We start from the raw sequence: 23,922 nt of genomic DNA on the forward strand, positions 1-23,922 counted from the left end.
TCCACCACTCAGCTCGCAGCACACACACACAGTGTCCACTATGTAAAAATCAGGCTAAACTAAACCTTTCTAGAAGTTACTAAAATAATGCTATAAAAACAATGCAACAGTGATCATGAGACATGTGATTGAAAGTTAACAATAGCGACATATATAACATATATTACTAAACCTAGCATCCTTCGCTAGCTGCTTGAGTCAATCCATAATAGCAGGAGTAACAATTATGTATGTTGATTAACTGCGAATAACCCAATCAATAACAGATATCCATTGTAATTTACATCAATACATTACCCCCCCTCCCCCCCGTCTTCGTATCGGATCTGCTTACAAGCGACGACGTCACATTTATCCCCCGTCTACGTCTATTAAAGACCGAAACAGGGGAAGGATTTCACCACAACTCTGGCTGTCACCTGACGAGGCGGGTTGTTGTTGTAGTTACAGGCGAAAGGTCACGGTACTTGAATTGTAAATGTTGTGGGTTTACTCTCCAACACACCGATGTGCTGAATTAGTCACTAATTGGCATGTTTTGTTTACGTGACAAACTTGACTAAGATTTACGCGAGCTAACCCAAACAAACAAAAACACCCTCTAATAAGTAAATATTTGTATTAATTCCATGAATGGACCTTGGCCTGGGACTGTGGGGATTGAGAAGTTATGGATGCAGCTTCTGTTTGTGCTGCCATCAGAATGACCAACAAATAAATAAATAATACACACGGATTGGTGACTACAGTACTAGACCCCCAGTGCTTTTATATTTAAAAGTGTATGTGCTTTGTGGTTGCTTTATTGCGCGTGTGTACGTACTGTGTAACACTTGTTTGAACGCAGGTGATGGGGTTGTCCATGTTGGGTGTCATTACAGCCAAAAACAAGCAGCAGTACGAAGACCAGGACGCCGTGGCCGACCATGAGGACGGAAATTGGCCTCGCCCGGTTACAACGTACGACAGCAGTACAGGTTTCCCTCCACACATGCACACACCTACGAGTTTCCCACTACAGATTACTTCATTGGGATGACACTCGGCAGCAGAGCCGGATGATGGCATTGCTGGGGCCCTATGCCATTGTCAAGTTTAAGAGGCCCCTTCTATGAATGCCTGTATATTTTTGTCAGCAGAATGAAAATAACTGCTTTGGAGAGTCTTTTTTTCTCACCGATCTTTATTTATTAAGCAATTATGTTAAAACTCGAAACCTCGTGTCCATTTCTTGTTTCGTATTTAGAGATCCCCCCCTCTCTTAATGCGAGGCCCTAAGCTGCAAGTGTGGCCGGTCTGAGCTCGCCTGTGATGAATCACACGTATAATTGTGCACTCTAATTTTCTATGGGTGGCCAGGAGAATTTATTATTATTTAAGTGAATGCAATGGTGATCAGGGGATTGGATCCAGAGCCCCACGTACACAGTAGAGTACAAGGGAACGCCCACAATACAGATTTGAGCTGACCTGCGGATTGAGAAATTGAACTGTTTTGTGACGTGGAGGGTGTTTCTGACCGCTATTATGACCGACCCGTCCCTACGGGAGGAGAGAGGACAGGGTGGACCGGCTGCATGAGCTTACTCTCCGGCACTGCACAGCACAACATCGCCTCCCTACTGCAAAAATACTCGGCAGGACCCTCCTGAAAATGAAAGTCTTCGGAATCAGTGAGGCCTGTCCTTGGGAGGACAGGCGTAGTCTTGGTCGTCACAAGCGAACATTTGTTTCTCCACATGAATTTGTATCCCCGGGTTACCATCAGGGCTGGGCGCTGCAAGCTTAGCTTCTGAGATCTGATGAGACTGGCCGTTTTTTAAAAGGTAATTTCGGCATCTGGAGCCCAAGCATGCAACAACTTTATGCAACTTCTTGGTTATTTTGATAAAGTCACGTAGAATGGAAATAAAATAATAAAAATAAAACATAATAAAAAATAAAATTCTCACGACGTTTCTGCCAAAACACAAGTAGCCTTCTTCAGGTGAAGGAACAGAACTGTCGGGACAACAGCGCTTCAATAACTGCTGCTAAGATTCCCAGCGTCTTTTAAGCTAGGTGGGAGAGGTAAAGCGCCTTGACAAAGGAGTTTACATATCAAACAGGAGAATTTAGCATTGAAATAGCTGTGTTAAAGTGTTGGATCATCAGGGTGTTAAAGTCAGAAATAAGCATGTAACTGGGAGATTAGCATGATGTTAATGTGAGGGATTAGCATGTGACTGGTCACGGAAATAGCTATGTTAAAGTCAAAGTTTACATCTCAACAGAGGCGTTTAGTATATGGACGCTAAAGGACTGCAACTACCCAACTATCATACAATAAACCGATGTGAAAAAAATAAGTATAAACAACATCAATATAATAAATGTACTCAATATGTTCTTCAATACGTTGAGCTATAAACATAAAGTAACTGAGTATACACTACACTATATAATGAATACCATATAGTAAACGAATTAATAAAACTAAAATATAAACTACATCAATGTTATTAATAAACTCTATATACTCTCCAATCAGCTGAGCTACTAACAATAAGTCATTATACATTACAATGCCATATGGCGAAAAAAAGGGTGGCGGTTTTTTCCTTCTTTCCAACGTTAGCACCACGGAGAGCGACGAGCCTCGTTCAGACGGACGAGTCCATCCATGCTCGGAACGGAGGAGGGGGGAGAAACAGCCACGATGTGCTGCTCTGTCCTGTGTTGCGTTACAACCATGCCATAAACTAGACTACTATACATTGTAACGTTATACCTTCCAATCTAAACTACATTGTATAATATCGTATACACAGCCCAATGTAAGCTCGAACATTATGCAGTATATTTATATGTCTTCAACTAAACTTTTTCCTACATTACACGACTATACACCGTAATATACACTACCATAGACAAACCCACCCTTGAATTATAAAATGTGTTACTTTACACTACCCTATACTTTAGACTGTAAAATGTTAGACTTGTAATATTACACTATGTATTATTCTACCAACCCTACTGTATACCACACTGCTGTATATTCACAATACAATTATGATACTATATATTGCCTTATGAATTATGTTAAACATTACAATGTTATACTATTTATTATTATGTAACATGCTATAAACCATACCATTGACCGTCGTGTGAAGAGGCAGTGCCAGCGAATGGACTGCAGTCTGAATGTCACCATAAAATACAATCAATTAAGAACTGAAATTGTTTATAACGTCTTTCCAATGAAATTTTGATTTAAAGCTTTCGTGACTGCAGTAATTAATATGCTTAGTTCTTTCGGTAAAGTCACGTTGAAGGGAAACAACAAAATAATAAAATATATATAAAACAATAAAAATTCTCACGACGTTTCGACCATAACACAAACCAATTCCTCAACCACATCAATTCCATACACCCAGCCATCAGATTCACCATGGAGGTCGAAAAAGATGGCAAGCTACCCTTTTTGGATGTCCTAATTAAAAGGAGACCTGATGGTTCAATGAGCCACTCTGTCCACAGGAAAGCTACGCATACGAATGCTTACTTAAAACTGGATTCCCACCACCATCCATGTCAGAAGAACTCCCTCATCAAGACTCTATAGCATAGAGCCCAATGCATTTCCGACCAGGAACACATTGCCAGTGAACTTAAGCACGTACACCAAGCTCTCAAGGCTAATGGTTACTCCGACTACACAATCCGCAAAGCCATCACTCCAGCCATGAAGAAGGATCCTCTTGAGGAGCCATTCAAAACCATCACCTTACCCTACATTGCGGGGGTCACAAAAAAGATCTCCAAAATCCTGAATAAACACAAGATCCAGGTCCGATTCAACACAGTACATACAATCCGTGATCTGGTTCCGTCTGTAAAAGATGTGGTTCCAGACATACAGTACCCGGGCGTCTACAAACTAAGTTGCCTCTGTGGTAGCAGTTACATTGGAGAAACCAAACGACATATCTGGGACCGCATCCGTGAATATAAAGCAGACTTGAAACACGGTAGGACGAGCACCTCAGCCGTGGCAGATCACTGTTATAATTCAGTGGGCTCACATGACATTGACTTCTCCAAGACGGACGTTCTCTGCAAGCCATCCGGCTACCATGAGAGATTCGTTCATGAGGCCATCCACATATACAAACACAGAAACAATTTCAACCGAGAAGATGGATTCTGGCTTAGTAACCATTGGAAAGATGTTATAAACCATTTTGGTACTTAATTGATTGTATTTTATGGTGACTTTCAGATCGCAGCCCATTCGCTGCCACTGCCTCTTAATACCTTTCACACGACGGTCAATGGTATGGTTTATAGCAGGGGTGTCCAAACTTTTTTTCCCGAGGGCCACATACAGAAAAATATACGAAGGATTGGGCCACTCACTAGACGTGAGGTATACTGCCTCACTTCTCATGCACTAATATTGTCAAAATCAATCAAATGCAGGTAAATTACGTTTGATTATTGAACATGTTTGAAGAAAAAAAGCCTCCATCATAGCTCTTCATTAGTAGATTTTAATTTTATTTTTTACAAAAAGGTTGGCAGGTAATTCTCTCAGTGACAGCCTCAGATTGGTTCTTAGGGTGCTGATCCCCCTTCATTGTCCATATGAAGGGAGAGACAAGAAGACAAATAGGGGATGTGGATATTTCAAGCTTATTACACAAATAAATTATTGGGCTTGTTAACACATCAACTAACGTTTGTTAAAAAAATTGTCATCAACTTTAATTGACTGAATTTATGAAGTAATTGGGCTTATTAACAAATGAAAACGGTGTGTATATTTTTAACTCACCTGTAATGGGAATAATGTTACGCTCAGTGGGAGCAGTGATGCTGCGCTTTGGTCTGAAGGATAGCTGGCAGGTCAGGAGTAAGTTTGGTGGTTGAGATGCGAAGGACGTCACGGAGATGGCTGTCGGTCGTTCTGGTTCTCAGCCTGCTTTTGTTCAGCGTTAACAGAGAGAATGTCTGCTCACATATGTATGTTGAGCCGAACAGACTCATCATTCGTTTTGCATGGCGTCTCGTCAGAGGAAACTTGGCCTTTTCCAAACTCAGGTAGGGAGAGAAGCTGATGCTGATTCTTCAGAGAATCATCACACTGAATTTCGATCAGTTCTAATTGCAGACTCTCCTCCACTTCTTTTGCATCCATTGAAAACGGAGCCGCAAACAGTGTGATTTCCTTCTCAATGACAGAAAAATCTTGGAAGCGCTGACTGAATTCTGTCATGAGAGATGTGATCACAGACACATATTCTCCCATTTTTGCAGAGAGCTTGGCATTTGGAAATGCGCATTGATTTCGGTCAGCGTGGGGAAGTGCGCTACATTGAAGTTGCGCAGTTGTGACTCGAAGAGACGGAGCTTCGCACGGAATGCTTTCATGTGCACATACAGCTGTGGTACCAGCTGCTCTTTGCCTTGTAGTCTCTTGTTCGGGGTGTTGAGATGATCAGTGAGATCAACTAAAAAAGCCAGGCCTGCCAACCATAAAGGGTCAATGATCTCATGGAGAGGTCTGCCCTTTTCTTTCAAAAATTTGTCGATATTTGATCTCAGGGAATAACACCACTGCAGCACGGAGCCGCGACTGAGCCAGCGCACTTGAGAATGGTAGAGTAGGTCCCCGTATTCAGCATCGACATCAGAGAGGAACGCTTGCAATTCTCTGTGGTAAAGCCCTCGGGCCATACTTTTTTGACATTTTTCACAACTGTGTTCATCACATCGCCAAGCTGGATTATCTTGGCACAGAGGGCTTCTTGGTAGATGATACAGTGCATTTTAACAGTCTCACCTCCGCTCTCCTGCACCTTGGCACTCACTATAGAAGCCATTCCTTTGCGCTCGCCTGTCATTGCTGGAGCCCCATCCGTTGTAATTCCACACAGCTTGTCCCATTTAAGTCCAGCCTGGTTAATTGAATCTGACACAGCTTCAAAACATATCCTTCCCAGCTGTTGTCCCCTTTAGACTCCGAAGATCAAGCAGTTCCTCCGTAATGCAAAAATTCTCATCAACTCCCCGCAAAAAAATTAACAGCCGTGCAGTGTCCGTGGCATCTGTGCTCTCATCACATGCAATCGAGTAAAAATCGAAAGCACAAGCTTTATCTGACACTTGCTGTTTTAAGTTAGCCGACAAGTCTTCAATTCGCCGCACAACCTTATTTCTGGACAACACTAACATCGTTAAAATCCTGCAATTTCTCCAGGCACATTCCCACGACTTTAGTGAGGCACTGTTTGATGAAGTCACCGTCTGAGAAAGGTTTCCCGTGTAGGGCAATGAGTTGAGTTACTTCATTGCTGGCTATTGTTGCATTTTCTTGAGCTTTGTTAGCACGGAAAAAAAACCCTGCTGCTGCGTTAGCAGGCTAGCTTGCCATTTGCTTTACCTTCTCTCTCCGCTCGGCGCCAGTGTAGGACGTGAAGGTCTGATGTTTCGTTTCATAATGCCGTCGTACATTGTACTCTTTCATCACGGCAACACTCTCATTACAAATCAAACAAACACACTTCCCCTTGGTTTCTATGAAAAAAAAATCATTTTTCCACCGAGTCTGAAATTTTCTGCACTCGCTTGCAATCTTGCGTCTCTTCGGTTCCGGCATTTCTGGTGACCCTGAGCAAATGTTTTCTACGATTGCTTGCTTTGTGGAGACGCTGCCTTGTTCAAGACAATAGCGCTGTCTAGTGTTTAAATTAAGAAATGCAATACAGTGGGCCATAGTCCATTATATTTTTAAACTTTGATACGGGCCAATTAAAAATGGATGGCGGGCCGCAGTTGGCCCGCGGGCCGTAGTTTGGACACCCCTGGTTTATAGCATGTTATATAATAATAAATAGTATAACATTGTAATGTTTAACATAATTCATAAGGCAATATATAGTATTGTAATTTTATAGTGAATATACAGCTGTGTGGTATACAGTAGGGTTGGTAGAATAATACATAGTGTAATATTACAAGTCTAATATTTTACAGTCTAAAGTATAGGGTAGTCTAAAGTAACGCATTGTATAATTCAAGGGTGGGTTTGTCTATGGTAGTGTATATTACGGTGTATAGTTGTGTAATGTAGGAAAACGTTTATTTGGAGACATATCAATATAATGCATAATGTTAGAGCGTACATTGGGCTGTGTATACGATATTATACAATGTAGTTTAGATTGGAAGGTATAACATTACAATGTATAGTAGTCTAGTTTATGGCATGGTTGTAACGCAACAGGACAGAGCAGCACATCGTGGCTGTTTCTCCCCCCTCCTCCGTTCCGAGCATGGATGGACTTGTCCGTCTGAACGAGGCTCGTCGCTCTCCGTGGTGCTAACGTTGGAAAGAAGGAAAAAACCGCCACCCATTTTTTTCGCCATATGGCATTGTAATGTATAACGACTTATTGTTAGTAGCTCAGCTGATGGAGAGAATATAGAGTTTATTGATAACATTGATGTAGTTTGTATTTTAGTTTTTTTATTAGTTTACTATATGGTATTCATTAGATAGTGTAGTGTATACCCAGTTACTTTATGTTTATAGCTCAATTTATTGAAGAATATATTGAGTACATTTATTATATTGATGAAGTTTCTACTTAGTTTTTTTTCACATCGGTTTATTGTATGATAGTTGGGTAGTTGCAGTCCTTTAGCGTCCATATACTAAATGCCTTTGTTGAGATGGAAAATTTGACTTTAACATAGCTATTTCCGTGACCAGTCACATGCTAATCCCTCACATTACCATCATGCTAATCTCCCAGTTACATGCTAATTTCTGACTTTAACACCCTGCTGATCCAACACTTTAACGCAGCTATTTCAATGCTAAATTATCCTGTTTGATATGTAAACTCCTTTGTCAAGGCGCTTTACCTCTCCCACCTAGTTTAAACGACACTGCGAATCTTAGCAGCAGTCATTGAAGTGCTGTCGTCCCGACAGTTCTGTTCCTTCACCTGATGAAGGCCACTTGTGTTGTGGCCGAAACGTCGTGAGAATATTATTGTGTTATTTTATTTTATCAATTTATTATTTTATTCTCATTCTACGTGACTTTACCGAAAGAACCAAAGAAGATTAACAAAGATAATTTCCACCAGCAGATGGTGCTAGAACGTGGTATGTCCAGAGTACAGTATTCTATCACAGCGTTAAATCTATCTGAGTCATTGTTTGCGTAGCTTTCTGGTGGATCGTGAAACCCGCTGAGATCCACCAGAATGAATCGCGGTGCTTGGTGGATTAATACCGCTGCTCCGTTGGCATCTCGTGGCCATACCGCAGCCTGTATCTACTGTAAATTTAATCTTCATATTAAATAGAGGCTACAACAAATGTGAATATTGTTGTTGTCTCCCTGTACCGTTACAGATACTCGGATGTGATTGTGCACCGGCTGCTGGCCGTGTGCGTGGGCGCCGACCCCACGTACCCGGCGCTCACCGACAAGCAGAAGCAGCAGCAGCTCTGCAACAACCTCAACTACCGCCACAAGATGGCGCAGTACGCCCAACGCTCGTCTGTAGCTTTCCACACGCAGGTGGGAGGCGGAAGTGTGGGCCACGTGGAGCTTGCACGGCGTGTGCTTAGGCACCTGATAATGCGTCCATTCGTCTCTTGAAAACCATTTTTAAGGTCACGAAAGCAGGCATCGTATTGTGCGTGTAGTAAGAATCAATTGTTTTCTATTCGCACGCTTACGTGTGGTGGTGCTGTGGCTGTACTGGTTGGCTACACTTGACATTGCTTTTCAGCATTCTTCTGTGTTTGCTGAAAAACCTCGTCACTTGGCACATTTGCCCATGATGTGACAACTTTATTTGATTGGCTCTGTCAGGTGATGGAGGATTATAGTCAATACAATTGACATTGTACCTTCACGATTGAACTCAAAATAATCCCCATGACATGATGCCAATAGCACAACTGGAATAAATTAGCAGGGGGATGCAGGAAAATTACCTTAAATTTTGTTAAATAATTATGGGCTTGGTAAGTGATGCGCGTGTGTCTGCTCTTTGCCACGTAGCAGTGATTAACGGCTGTTGTTGTTGTGGTCTCAGTTGTTCTTCAAGACTAAGAGAGTGGTGAGCGAAGAGGGCTTCGTGCTGTTTGCGTGCAAAAACGCCGTGGTGGTGCTCATTCCCAAGTACGGCTTGGAGGGGACGGTTTTCTTTGACTCCAAAGATCTCAAGCTCAACGTTACCTTCGACGAGGAGGTAGGGCATGTGTTCACTTAACCGGGAGACATTGGCATTTCCTGAACGGCTGAATTCTGCATTTAAACCCAGGACTGGCTTAATGCACTGGGACCCAAGCCCCCTGACCATCTCTCTACGATTAGGTTTCTATCAGACACACAGACACTTGGTTTAAGGTGGAAGAACGCAGTGAGATACGAAGCTCCGTTTTTTTTGCCATTTGGCAGTGTGGACTATTACAGAGGAAGTTACACCGGTGGATACATTAGAGCCGGATGGCTCACAGGGCTATACCAAAATAAACTGAAACTGAATTCAATGATGTAAATGCGTTTCAAATATAAAACTGTCACAATTAAATTTGCTTTGGAAATAACTGCCATGACGGAGCCCGTATTGTCACGGAGAGGACATCACATTAAAAATACAGTAAAATCCTTCAGATCCGGAAGAATTATAGAGAAAATCTAATGCTTTCTGTAAACAATGAGAAACTCGAAGGGCAGAAAAGTACTTGTAGAATAAAAACAAATGAGGGAAATAGTAGTTGATGCAAAAAGTGATCTCTAGATGGCAAAAAGCACATTTGTCATCAGTGGATCCGGTCCTTTCCAGCATGCCTTGCATGCCGCATTACATTGTCACTCTGCGTGGATAATGCACACAGCCTAATTTGGACCAGAAGCTCAAAAGGGTCAACATTTGCAGCCATATTTTAGGTATGTTCTTAACTGCAATTGTGCACTCCATATAACCTAAGGGGGGTTGCATCTACTCCTTAATGATGGCCAAATAAGGCTTTAAAATTCCTTGGCTGGCCCGCACATCACGATCCCTCGGTTGGTTTGGTCATTGCAGCCATCGGCTTCTCATGCCTGATTTTCAGCTCGCGGTGAGGTGGCCCAAGCGGTATTGCATTCGCTGTGTGTTGTGGAGATTTGTGTTTCAAACTCGGTGGCCACTCCGGTTAATACTGTGGTGTGTCTTCTTTGGTTCTTTCGGTAAAGTCACGTAGAATGAGAATAAAATAATAAATTGATAAAATAAAATAGCACAATAATATTCTCACGACGTTTCGGCCACAACACAAGCGGCCTTCATCAGGTGAAGGGACGAGACTGTGTTGTGGCCGAAACGTCGTGAGAATATTATTGTGTTATTTTATTTTATCAATTTATTATTTTATTCTCATTCTACGTGACTTTACCGAAAGAACCAAAGAAGATGAATCCTTGCAGTCACGAAATCTTTAAATCGAAACTGTGGTGTGTATTAAGCGTAAAATATTTACAGGCTATCCGCTTTAACAGTGGACGTTAAAAGATCCTGTAACGTTATTCGTGTGCCAGCCTCATGGTCCAAGGTTGGCAAATTACATGCAAATTACTTATTTGGGGAGCACATATCAATCGTTCGCCTCCTTTTACAAAGACGTAGCAGTGACCTTGAATGCAAACGTTTTGAGAATCAGTGAGGCTTTTCTGAGTGACCCATGTAATAGTATGAATAATAACGTTGGGTTTACGTCAATCCGTGCTTGTGTGCAGGGCACTTGGCAGAGAGCAGTCAGCGGTAGTGTAGCGGTTAGCGCTCTGCGCTACGATCCCGGCGACTTGGGTTCGATTCCTTCGCACGGTCAACACCAGTGATGATTATCTGAACCGGTCCTGGGCCTCGCCTAGGTTGACTCGGAACTCAATTGAATACCTGCTGCGGTGTGTAAACATCGCCACTGGGGAGACAAAGGCGGCCGGGCATGGCGCTGGCAACCCACCCCCTTGTGTGCCGTGCCGGCCTTCATCTGTGCTCCTCGCCAACAGCACTTGCCCCAACAGTCTGTTAAGGCTACATTGGAGATATGTCTTTGTGTTTTGTGTAGGGCCCCACGCTGTGCGTGGAGGGCATCGCGCTGAACATGTTCGACCGCGTGTGCATGCGCGTGTCGCTGGATTCGTCCAACCTGCAGCACCAGCGGATCCGCATGCACCTCGTCCGCCCGGAGGTACTCACCGTGCGGCGCGACGCGCAACCTCGGAATACCACCGATTTGTATTGTGACCATGCTGCTGTTGCTGCTTGCTGCGCCAGCAGTAGTGCACAAAAAACAAACGCTCGCCGCATCGGAACGTCAGCGGGCCGAAAATTAATGGCACAAGCCACAGCATAGTGCTTGTTGCCATGCAACCCAAACTGTGGGACCGTATAGTAAACCCATAGAGACACAGAGATACATAGGAGATACAGAGAGACCCATTATGATTTTTAGAGATTCATAGAGACTCATACAGATACATAGCAGTGCATTAAAAACAAGCTCCTGTACGATTGTGGCCATGCAACCCAAACTATGGACTACATTTTACACCACTGTAGTCTGCGCTCCTTGAATGGAGGGGGTGGCAAGATGACACAAACTCTCTCCTGAGGCTCTCCCGTAGCTATCAGACCCATACATTGGCATTTAGCCCCTGAACGTAATACCCTTATAACACAGGAATAAAATATAAACTCCGGTCTTGGATGGAAAAAATATATGTATAGCTAGCATTTTGAGCTGCAGTCTGTTGTCCTATACCTCCTGTAACTGGCAAATTGGATATAACGCGATGATGAATGTATGAAGGAACGCATTTTTTGTATAACGCGGATCCAAACTGGATATAACTCGGTTGAATGAATGGAACTACGTCGCGCGAGTAGGAATAAGCGGTCGTAACGGCTGCCTCGGCGTAGCATCACACAAGGCGGGATGCTGCTGGATGCTTCTAGATGCTACCCACGTTCCTTAGTCTTTGTTCAGCCTGTGTTACGCATCTCACGCGTTATTGCGGACTGCGCTTTACCCCATATAATATATTATTTATTATAACACGATTTTTCCAAAACGCGGTGTTCTTGAGGTACGCAACTACCGTATTATAGAACAGACTGTATATCCAAAGACTATGGGACACTATCCCTACCTATATCAGTTGTGACTGTCCGTGTGTTTAAATCCAGCTTGAAAACATCGTTATTAATTGGCTTTTCCTGGATTCTGATTGGTTATTACTGTGAGAGGAATCATTATGATTAGCTTTTATTGCATTTTGCATGCTGTGTAAAGTGTCAGTATCACTGTCATTATTGTTATTATCGGCTTTTACTTTATTTCTATTGGCTTGTATCTATACTTGAGTAGTTTTTTAATGTCCAGTGCTTTTTTGAGATATTTCGATATGCAAGGTGCTGTATAAAATAGATTTTTATTATGGCCCTAGTTCATTGCACAAGAAGGGCCATTATCTGAAACGTGACCTATTTAAATGATGAATGCGAGTTCTCAAGATACCAAGCTAAGTCAAGGTGTGGGAGCCTTGGTAGATATCAGATTTCTTAACAAAACTCCATGAGTCTGTTCTGCATGGGTTTCCTCCGGGTTCTCTGGTTTCCTCCCATATCTAAAAATAAGCATGCGTTGAAACTGGTATTAAGGTAGTTTACGTATCGCCATGGGCGGCAGGGTGGCACATTGGTAAACCCTTGTGTCTTGCAGCAAGAAAACTGGGTTTGATTCCCAACTAGAGTGTGTTACTGTGTGGAGTTGTCATCTTCTCTCCCCGTGTTCCTCAAAAGTCTTCAGACTTGGCGAAGTTTTTCAGTGTTAATAAGTGTAATGATAACGTATCACATTTGTTGGAAATACTCGCATATGTGTGTGTGAGAGCATTGGTGTAGTGGTTAGCACGCTGCGCTATGAACCCGGCAACCCAATTCCCACTCACCGCCAACACCAATGAGGATTATCTGAACTGCTGTTTTGCCTACCCAAGGTCAACTCTTTCTTAAATGAGTACCTGGTGCAGTGTGTAAACATCAGCACTGGGGAGAGGTGTTGGCCACTTACCCCCTCGTGGGCCATGCCGCCTAACAGCAGCACAGTCTGTTAAAGGCTTATTTGGGTGACTATCTTTGTTGTACGTTTGTGCCATTTGTGTGTCCGCTGTCACAGATTCCAGGCTACAACCCTGCGGAGTCCACCCCATGGGGCTCGCCTTCTCCCCGGCCTAAGAAACCCAGACAGCACTAGTGTATCGTGGATGCGGTGTCAACAAGATGTCGGAGGAGGTGCATGAGTGGGCACACACTCTGGGTTTTACATCTGTAGAGTTAATTAAGTGTACATTGTGCTCGCAAGCAGAGGTGAACAATTTAAAAAAAAAGCAGTGGCGGTTATGAGAAATGTTTCCCTGAAGTAACAGACGGTTTGCACTCTGAACTTGCAATCCAGAGTTCACCGGTTCTTCGTTCTCCTGGCGCAGCGGTTCAAATGGTAGCGCATTTTTTTTTTAGAATGTTTACCTTGCCAACCAGTACAATCAGCCAATTAAGGTGTATACGCGTCAAGATGTATGAAAGGTTTAGGATATCTTATGCCCCACTTCTTTGCCAGCCAAGACACTGACCCCCTTGTGATGAAGGTGATTTCACAAAAATATTGGTTACTGAATCGGTGGTGTGTATTGACTAACGCAGCAGTGTCCAACCCACAAAGCACTGTGATCCATTCTGGTATATCTCAACATGTTCCGTGATCTACCAGCAATATATGACCAACAGTTACCTGGATGGATTTAACCGACTAATAGAACACTGTAGACATGCCAAGTGCTAGTGCGATCTATTGGTTTAAAATATATATTATTAATCCATTAATTCTTAGTCGGGGATTTTGTTTTGCCATCTGCTATAACAAGAATTGCTTTATATTAGAGGTGTTTATTCCTATTTGTCCTGAGATCCACAATCAAAATCTTTTGCGATCATCCACCCATGGATCGCGATTCACATATCGGCTACCACTGATCTAACAGTTGAAAACCAGTTTAACACGTAGGCTTTCGCGACCAATATCCATAACACTGGTTTTTTGGGTTATATCGCGTAATAAATATTTAAATGTGTCAGTAAACCCGCCACCACCCGACACAGCCAATTCGAAAGGTTTGTCACATTAACAGAACATGCCAATTCGTTACTAGTAACATCACACCGGTGTCTTGGAGAGCAAAGCCCCAACATTTACAATCTGAGTACAATGTTTCACCAGTAATTACAACCAGCTTCATCAGGCGACAGCCAGATTCGTGGAGAATCCTCGTTCCTTAATGCGCATGCATAATGTGTGTTGATTAACATATAAATAACCCAATCGGCAATGGATACCCATAGTCATATGCATTCATTGATTCCCCTCCCAATTCGCGAAAGAAGTGCTCACAAGTGATGGCTGTCGCCTGATGAAGCTAGTTAGTGCTGGCGAAATGTTGTACTTAGATTGTAAATGGTGTGGCTTTGCTCTCCAACACACTGGTGGACTGTACTAGTAACGAATTGACATGTTCTGTTTACGTGACAAACCTTACTAATTGGCTGTCGGGTGGTGGTGGGTTTAACAACACATTTATATATTTAAACGATCTAACACATAAAACGTGTATTATAGTTAAAAACCTACAATTGTGCCAGGTTTGGCCTGTCGCAGTGGGCCATTAGGGTGGCCACTCGGAGGGCAAAGCTCTGGGGAATCCGAGCAAGAGCTTCGAAGTATGATTGTGCACGGTGACACCCGCAGGGGTCTCGTGATGGATGGCAAATGGAAGATTTTTTATCGCGAGAGGATTCCCTGCAAGGGATGTTAGGTTACTTATTCTTGTGAGGATGCCATTTACTGTATGAAGGGGCAGCGGTCAGCTGCATAGAACAGAGTATAAAATTCCCCGAGCTGTTGCTGTTTAAATCGTCCGTTTAACGGAGAATTTCACCTCAGGTTTTTTTACACAGCTGCCCCACCCCTCATCGGACTCTGTGCAATCACACAAGGAATGTTTTTGGAAAAAATGTCGGTGTCAGAAAATTTTAAGGTTTAATCGTTTACAAATGCGCATTTCGTTACAGCTTCTCTTGTCCTTTAGACGTGCAAAGATAATTTCTGACAAAATATTGACACGTTTTCAAATTTTTTCGTAAATGGTCGTAACTTTACTCACGTATATACAGTACTTGGGCAATAATTCTGAGCTCCTGGAGTAATGGTAAAGATTTAAGCGAGTTGATGTCTTTGCGACTTTGTGTAAATGTGTTTAACATTTTTTAGCTGAATCGTATATTTACAAGCATGTACACATGAGTTATACGCGTTTATATACAAAATTAAACCGATTTATTTTCCATGCATCTTCTGTTATTTTGGTTACTTTAAGTTACGTTTTCCACTGCTGGATGAACATCTCGCCACGTGATGTTGGATGTCAGGTTTAGTTTGACCATACTTCACCATGCTGGTCACTGTTGGATGATAATAATGTCCACTTGCAATGCACCACTGCGCAGTATTCACTTGCCTTCGAATCGAGTCCTGCACCGCCGTTTCACATGCAAATTTGATTCTCAATCCCTGGGCCACCTTGCTCCTGATTAGCATGCGATTTGCCACATTTCGATCTCGGAGGTGATTAAATGCGCCGGCTTCCAGGCTTGTTGAGCCGCTTGGAGCCCAATTAACGAAAATTGTTGCCAAAGCAAAAGCGTGAGCTCGAATGTTTGTCCGTGTTCTTTTCAAACCACCAGTCGAACGCCGGCCTCTGCCCACTCCGACCATGCGGAGGCCCTGGCCGTCGGGGAGGCCCTCATGGTGCCTCACGGCAAACGTGGGGCCCGGGTGGGCGCGTCGACGGTTGATCGCGTACAGGCGGTGCAACTCCCACAAATTAAACATCACACCTTGCTGATCTCGTGTCCAGGAGCATAAACGATCATCACGCAAACTCTGGTCATCCTCGCAGCAGCAGCTCTTGGCCATCGAACAAAGACGATCACCGCTTCCTTCCGATATTAGAAGCCACGAGCTATGAACGACTCGGAGGTTCGAGCAACCACAGCCGGGTGGGAAGGCAGCAGCAGCCCAGGCGGTGAGCCAGCTCCAAAATCCCCCAAGCACTGAAGTTCTCGATTTAGTACATTGAAAAACACGACGGTAAGTGAAACAACGTAAATCGAAACCAATTTTGCCATTCACTTGAGGGGCCGTCCATGAATGACGTCACGCAATTTTTGACCTCTCGTCACTCGGCGTCGCAAAAAGTCAGACCCCCCCCTCAAATATGACGTCACACAGGTCTGCCCCCCCCCCAAAACCATATTTCCATTTTGAAAATAAAACATGCTTCAACTATTGTCATTGTAGTGCGTGGCGCTGCACTAATGTTGTAGGAGTGTTATAACAATTAGTGTTATAACAATTCTATACTTAAAGTTGCGCATTTTGATGTGACGTCACATTTCTCAAACCCCCCCCCTCCCCCTCGTCACACATCGTCACAAATGTCTGACCCCCCCCCCCCCCAAGGTGCATGACCGCGTTACCGTGTTCATTCTGTGAAGGGATGAGGAAAAGGAAGAGGGAAAAGCATCCAGCGTCGCTGCATGCAGGCAAGGTGTTTATCACACAGTGGTCAAAATATAAAAATACATATATGTAGTGGGTTCCACGGAGACTGGAGACGTCTTTAGAGGCAATGCAGTTTATTGGTAACTATGAACAGAACTCCCCTTAACTCCCACTATCTAGGGAGGTACAGCCTCCGGGCTAGCGTGCCCTCGCACTGATCAAACCTGGCTCTCAGCCCTCTGGCTATCTGTGCCCTAGGGGAGGCTAACTGACCCGACCCAGCCAAGGTACGGGTCCTGACCACTGGTCCGCGCTCGGCCCCGACCCTTATAAGGATGTCGGGTCCTAGGGTCCTAGCTAGGCTGGTCTTCTGTTCTTCCTCTTCGGAACACTGCCCCGAGCTGTCCCAGAGGTGCCCCTTTAATACACCTCTCGGGGGCTCTCCGCCCCCGGTACCGCCCCCTCTCTAGAACCTTCCAGGGGGCTCTGGAAGAACCCCCCAACCCCTCACCTGGGGCCTGCCTCTCTCTGTCCTTCCCCAGCTCAGGGTGGCACCCCCTATGGGCTTGTGCCCGCAACTGCAGGTAAGTATACCGACGGTATAGGATGTGCATTTATTACGCTACATCTATGCGAGAGAGGTTGTGGACAAGAGTCTGCTCTGCGGGAAGCAAGCATTGCCATACGAATGAGATGAGCTCGCGTTCGATGCGGGCAGTCTTGAGGACGACCGTCGACAGGCACGCGTGGAGGCACGCCGTGGTCACAGCGCAGCGCCGACTCGTGTAGGTGGTGATGGCTCAGTTGTAGAGAGGAATGCCGGAGCTTCGAGCAGATGTAGCCGAATGTAGGATAGAGCATCTTGAGGAGCGTTGCCCTCGACCCCCTCCGGGAGGCCGTATGGTTTACTTGGCACTCCCATCCCTTAGAGTCCAGTCTGATGTAAGCCTCCTCAGGTTCCAGCAGCCTGGCTTCGTAGGTCTTCATTGCACCGCTCTGCTCGTCTAGCATAGTCTGAAGGGTCATATGTGGCTGCCTCCTGAATCTTCAACCTCCTGCAAACCTTACTCGACATCTCGTTGAGGACCCGAAGAAGGGCAGTATTCTCTTTGTTTTTTTTTTACAAAAGGGCTTGTAAGAGCTCTCGTTCCTCCCACCGGGATCTCTGGTGTCAACTTGAACGGGGGGGGGGGGGGGGGGGAGACAAAGCTATGGCTTTTTTCCCAGGGGATCTGTCTTCCATGGAGCACAAAGATACAGGCGGAAGGTCCCTTTGGCCTAGCCATGAGGTCAGGCTCGAGTTGCTTACTGAGGACCCTACACCTAAGGAGGCTGTGGATCGCCCTAGGAAGCTCCAAAGTAGAAAACCAGCTTTCCAAGGCCCCCTATAAAGTGCCTGAGGCCAGGTAGAAAAATAAGAAAACTATCAAACAGGAAAGCGAGTGGTTATGTTGGGTCGAAAAAGGTAATGTTCTAATGTAGGGGTTGGAGCGGTCATTGCTGCTTACTCGGCCATGACGTCACTGCAACTCGTTTGATTTACACTTTTAAAATACAAAAATCACGACGTGTACTGAACATATTATTCCGAATCGGTTTTACCACCACTACCACCATGACACAGTGGCAAGGCTGGCACATCGCAGTGCAGCTGCTAGGCTGAATCATATGAATAAATATAATAAAATCTATAAATATCCTTTATGTACCCAGGAGAGCCACATTGAGTCTCGAGACTCATTATTAGCTCCGTGCTGCATTAAGATGTTTGGACAATTTCAAGCATCAGGGTTCGGCACGTAGGAGGAAACCGGAGAAACGTGCAGATGTTGTGAAGCTGGCTTGGTAGTAGAAGTCAGTCCAGAACATTTGGCCCCACACCTATCACTGTAACGAATCAGTGTTCTACGGTGGCATTCTAAGCGAGGACTGATTGTATTAAAATCTACTTTGATCTACTAATCGTAATGTATCAATAATGTTAACGTGTAACATGCCCCACGGTTTTTCTTAATCTGGAAGGAGAGAACAACGGATGATCTGTGTGCTGATGATGTTGGTGATGATCTCGTAATGGCTGTTCACTTCGAGGAGTGGGAGAGTCTGATGGTGAACCTGGATCGTGCCAATAAGAGGTAGGGCCTTACCATTCGCCCTACCAAATAAATCAAAGCAGTACCTGCCTTGATATTTTGTATGTCTTCAAGGACTCCACCCCCTCAACTCCGCATGATAGGTAGTTGTGGAAAGAGTGGAGGTATTCCCATATCTGGGCAGTTGTTCATGACCAGCTCCAATTTCAGAGCGAAGGTCTTACTCTGAATTCGTTCAATGGCATATCCTTTTTTCAGCTGCATAGCGCTGTATAAAAGTTACATGGCCTATCACTTCATAAAAAGCTCTGGTTCTTTTCTGCCAAACTTGTCCTCTCCCTCCCAGCTATAACCTCCCGAAAGCAACATGTGACCTTTGTTTTGGCGTGACAAACACCAGTGAAAGCAAAACACCGAAAGTGTAATGACTACACGTAATGCAAGAATCTCAGTTGTATTGAATCTCAGTTGTATTTCTCAACGGGTATTGAATATGAAGTCCCAGGAGGGGGTGTCGATGCATCTTCCAACAGCATCCCTGGTGGTGCTGGGGAATGTTGGTGGGAAAAGCCATTAGGCTGATGTATTTAAACATCGTATTCTGATTTATGTGGAGACACAAAAAGCGAGTTATGCTTCTACAGTATTTGCTTGTGCAAAGCATGGACAATCATTGCCACAGAGAAAGAATCAGCTCGGTGGCTAGGAGATGTTAACTACCTCACCTGGTATGGAGGAGGCCGAGGGTTTGATCCCGACTCTGATGCCTTTATAAGGAATACCTTGGATATCGAGGTGGTTACATTTTTGGAAAGTGCAGCAAAAGCCAAAAGCGTGATATTCAATACTTAAGCTTGACCTAAATAATGAGCTTACATACACGGCAACCAAAAATAGACACATCACAATAGAAATGTGCTGTACTGAATGCCAAATTTACTACTATAATGAGCCAAGAATGTCTGTGTCCCGCGCGTGACGTCACTCCACGTCGAGCAGGCCCCCTCATTAATACTCATGAATAGACTAATCTCTCACAATACAAAGGCCACTGCCACAGCCATTGACATGCTAATCTCACAATACAAAGGCCACTGCCCCAGCCTCTGTGGTTGGACCATCTCTAGCTCCACCCACCTACCTTGATGCACTCATCTCAGGCCTATATAAGACCTTGTCTCAGCAACTTTCGGGTGACGTCACTCCACATCGGGGGGGGGGGGGGGCGAGGTGCCTCCTCCCCCCTCCTCAGCGTCAACTTAGAAACTCACTACAAAGGCAGAACCCTCACGTCATGCGATCTCCCTAACGCTATTGAGACATCGAAGTAAAAAGGACGTCATGATGAACAAGGGATTATAACCTTTAAATGAAATAGGTCTGTCACCGCGGCCTTACAAATTGCACACAAATGGATGCAATTAATATCATTTCGCGGTCTGATTTACTGCAATAGATTTACTGCAATACACCCATCCTTGGACGGGCAAAAGGCTAGTAAACAAATAATCCCCTCGCCCGCTCCCCACCACAATATCACACAATGATATAGTACTTCCTTGTACAGTATACCCGCTAAAGACCAAAACTAATCCCCATGATAGGTAAATTGATTTACATAGAGCTTGCCGGCGATAGGTCTAAACCACGAACTATGAACTCGTGATATTCAAGGGTCTCCCGTATTTGGAGTGTGCATGTTCTCCCCATGGTCACGTATCCTTTTCTCCAGGTCCTTCGGTTTTTTTCTCCACATCTAAAAACATGCGTTAAGATAATTACTGCTATAAATATTCACATAAGCCACTACGTTGAGCAATCATATGTGGCCAGGCTGCTTCTGGAAAAGAGCTATATATCTCGGTGGGCCTTACCTGGTCAAATAAAAATAGGTCGCTTACAGGAGCTGAATGGATTGCCACATCACAGGGACGCAAGGAATCGCAGCATGGAGAGGGCTTGATCCTGGTTTATGTTTTGCAAATAGTAAACGTAAGCGTGCACTTCCAAATGAAGGTGTTTAAAGTATCTGTTTATCTTCTTTGGTTCTTTCGGTAAAGTCACGTAGAATGAGAATAAAATAATAAAATAAAAATAAGACTATAAAATTCTCACGACGTTTCGGCCGCAACACAAGCGGCCTTCTTCAGGTGAAAGAACATAACTGTCGGGACGACAGTGCTTCAATGAGTGCTGCTGAGATTCATGGCGTCTTTTAAGCTCGGTGATAGGTGTGAATGACCTAGAAAGCAGGAGAATTTAGCATTGAAATAGCTAGGGATTAGCTTGTGACAAAAATAGATGTGTTAAAGTCAAAGTTTACATATCAACAGAGGCATTTAGTATATGGACGCTAAAGGGCCTCCAACTACCCAACTATCATACAGTAAACCAATGTGGGAAAAAACTAAGTCTATATTACATCAGTATAATAATTGTACTTGATATATTCTTCAATAAGCTGAGCTATTAATCACAAAGCAACTGGGTATACACTACACTATATAAACAGGTCCCTGCAGGGTGGGCTGGTAGGAACATTGGAATTTTGTCTATTGCAGGTTGGTACACTCAGTTTACAACTTCGTTCCTTCCAGTATTAATACCATATAGTAAAACCAATGAAAACCAAAATATAAACTACCTCAATGTTTTGATTTAAAGCTTTCGTGACTGCAGTAATTCATATTCTTAGTTTTTTCGGTAAAGTCACGTTGAAGGGAAACAACAAAATAATAATATATATAAAACAAAAAATTCTCACGACGTTTCGACCATAACTGAAACGGTCGTCTTCAGGTGTGTTGGTTTGCATACATTTATTTTTAAACGGCGCATTTATTTATTTATAAAAACGTTAGCGCCACGCGCAACGATTTGGCAGTTTATTTAGGACTAGTCCATCTATATTCTGAAAAGAGGAGGGGGGAGACGAAATTTTTTATAATGTATGCTGTCTGAAAGCCACTGTAAGCGTGAACAATCAATTAAGACCTGAAATGGTTTATCAAATCTTTCCAATGATTGCTAAGATAGAATCCATCTTCTCGGTTGAAATTGTCTCTGTGCTTGTATATGTGGATAGCCTCATGAACGAATCTCTCATGGAAGCCAGATGGCTTACAAAGAACCTCTGTCTTGGAAAAGTCAATGGCATGTGAGCCTACTGAATTAGAACAATGATCTGCCACGGCCGAGGTGTTGGTCCTACCGTGTTTAAGGTCTGCTTTGTGTTCACGAATGCGGTCCGAGACATGGCGTTTGGTTTCTCCAATGTAACTACTACCACAGAGGCAACTTAGTTTGTAGACACCAGGGTATTGTATGTCCGGAATCACATCTTTTACAGACGGAACCAGATCACGGATTTTATGTAATGTGTTGAAACGGACCTGGATCTTGTGTTTATTCAAGATTTTGGAGATTTTTTTGTGATCCCCGCAATGTAGGGTAAAGTGATGGTTTTGAAAGGCTCCTCAAGAGGGTTCTTCTTCATGGTTTGAGTGATAGCTTTGCGGATTGTATAGTCGGAGTAACCATTAGCCCTAAGAGCTTGGTGTACGTGCTTGAGTTCACTGCTTATGTGTTCCTGGTCGGATATGCATTTATAAATAAATAAATGCGCCGTTTAAAAATAAATTTATGCAAACCAACACACCTGAAGACGACCGTTTGAGTTATGGTCGAAACGTCGTGAGAATTTTTTAGTGTTTGATATATTTTATTATTTTGTTGTTTCCCTTCAACGTGACTTTACCGAAAAAACTAAGAATACCTCAATGTTATCAATAAACTCTATATACTCTCCAATCAGCTGAGCCACCAACAATAAGTCGTTATATATCACAATGCCATATTGCAAAAAATGGCGGTTTTTCTTCCCATCAACGACCAGCACCACGGACAACGAACGAGCTTCGTTCAGACGGACGACTCAATCCATGCTCGGGAATGGAAGAGGGAGAGAGACAGCCATAATGCGTTGTTATACTCCATGTTATAAACCATACCATTAACCGTGGTGTGAGAGGTATTAAGAGGCAATATCAGCGAAAGAGCTGCGGTCTGACGGTAACCGTAAAATACAATTAATTAAGAACCATTGTAAAGATGTTTTAAACCATTTCGGAACTTCATTAGATTTATTGGCTGGTTGGGGAGGCTATATTAAGTTTGCGAGGTCTGAAACTCCAGGCCAAACATAAACTTCCGTTATCTCCGAAAAAGTAAGATGGATTGATGACCAAGCTGTGGAGGTCTGCCTAAATTCATGAGATGTCCATTGTTTCACAAGAGATAGCATGACTCGGATAAGAAATACACTATTAATTCTTATACACTGGTCCATGCATACAATTAGTATATTAGTGGACTACGTTAGAGAAGGAGAAGATCAAGGGAGTAGAGGAGAAGAGGAGGGCCGGGGTGCCCGGAGCCCAGAGAGTGCCCAGAGGGGCCAGAGAGCCAAGGGCAACCCTCATATTTATGTTGGCTGGATAGCATGTGCTCCCGTGCATGTGAGATTGCTCTCAACAGAAGTCGTTCCTTGCACGAGAATGGCTGAAACGCTGAGTAACCACTCAGAGGTATAGTGGTTAAGCAGTGGAGACGATATAGTGGAAAAACAGTGGAGATTTCTGAAATATAGAAGACTTAAAGTGTGTTGCTAAAAAAATCTTGGAGGAAAGAGAGGATACATGTGTGCCTCTTGGAGAAGGAAAGGCATTGCTCAAAACTGTGCTGCAAGGTCATGTGCCATGAATCACATGAGTTTAGAAAAAACGTGACTGTAAACCAACAAGCTTGTGAATAATTATCATGGTGAAGACACCTCTATACGTTGGATACTGAAGGAAAACCATCGTGCTACGCATCGTCAAAGCACAACAACACCTGACATTTGAGAAGTACAATTTCATCGTTCTACACATCGTCAATACCCTACAACACCTGGAAAGTCACCAGCTGCATCAAGCATCTGACTGTTGTATCGTTCGAAAGACACTGTGTGTAACGACTTTACATCCACCGGCACAGCGGATTTCTAAACGCCTGCCATGTCACCTTCTCAACACTAGCGTCAGAGACCGTCTGATACAGACTGAAAGCTGATTTCCTTTGTTGCACTGTTTGTCTTTTCATGAATGTCATA

At 43.8% G+C, this 23,922-nt stretch overlaps 1 protein-coding gene across 1 annotated transcript in view; it reads left to right on the forward strand.

Annotated features, from left to right (window-relative positions):
* LOC142929672 (exosome complex exonuclease RRP44-like) overlaps window positions 1-15,462 on the forward strand; it is a 36,426-nt gene extending 20,964 nt beyond the window's left edge. The window contains exons 16-19 of the mRNA XM_076071377.1: window positions 8,419-8,587; window positions 9,111-9,266; window positions 11,128-11,250; window positions 13,240-15,462. Of these exons, the coding sequence (XP_075927492.1) occupies window positions 8,419-8,587; window positions 9,111-9,266; window positions 11,128-11,250; window positions 13,240-13,317 (526 nt within the window). The 3' untranslated portion in view covers window positions 13,318-15,462. The remainder of the gene's footprint in view (window positions 1-8,418; window positions 8,588-9,110; window positions 9,267-11,127; window positions 11,251-13,239) is intronic.
* Window positions 15,463-23,922: the final 8,460 nt, after the last annotated feature.

This window comes from Petromyzon marinus, chromosome 33 (genome assembly GCF_048934315.1).
Source record: "Petromyzon marinus isolate PM22_M1 ecotype Great Lakes invasive population chromosome 33, UKy_Petmar_22M1.pri1.0, whole genome shotgun sequence".
Lineage (NCBI taxonomy): Eukaryota > Metazoa > Chordata > Hyperoartia > Petromyzontiformes > Petromyzontidae > Petromyzon > Petromyzon marinus.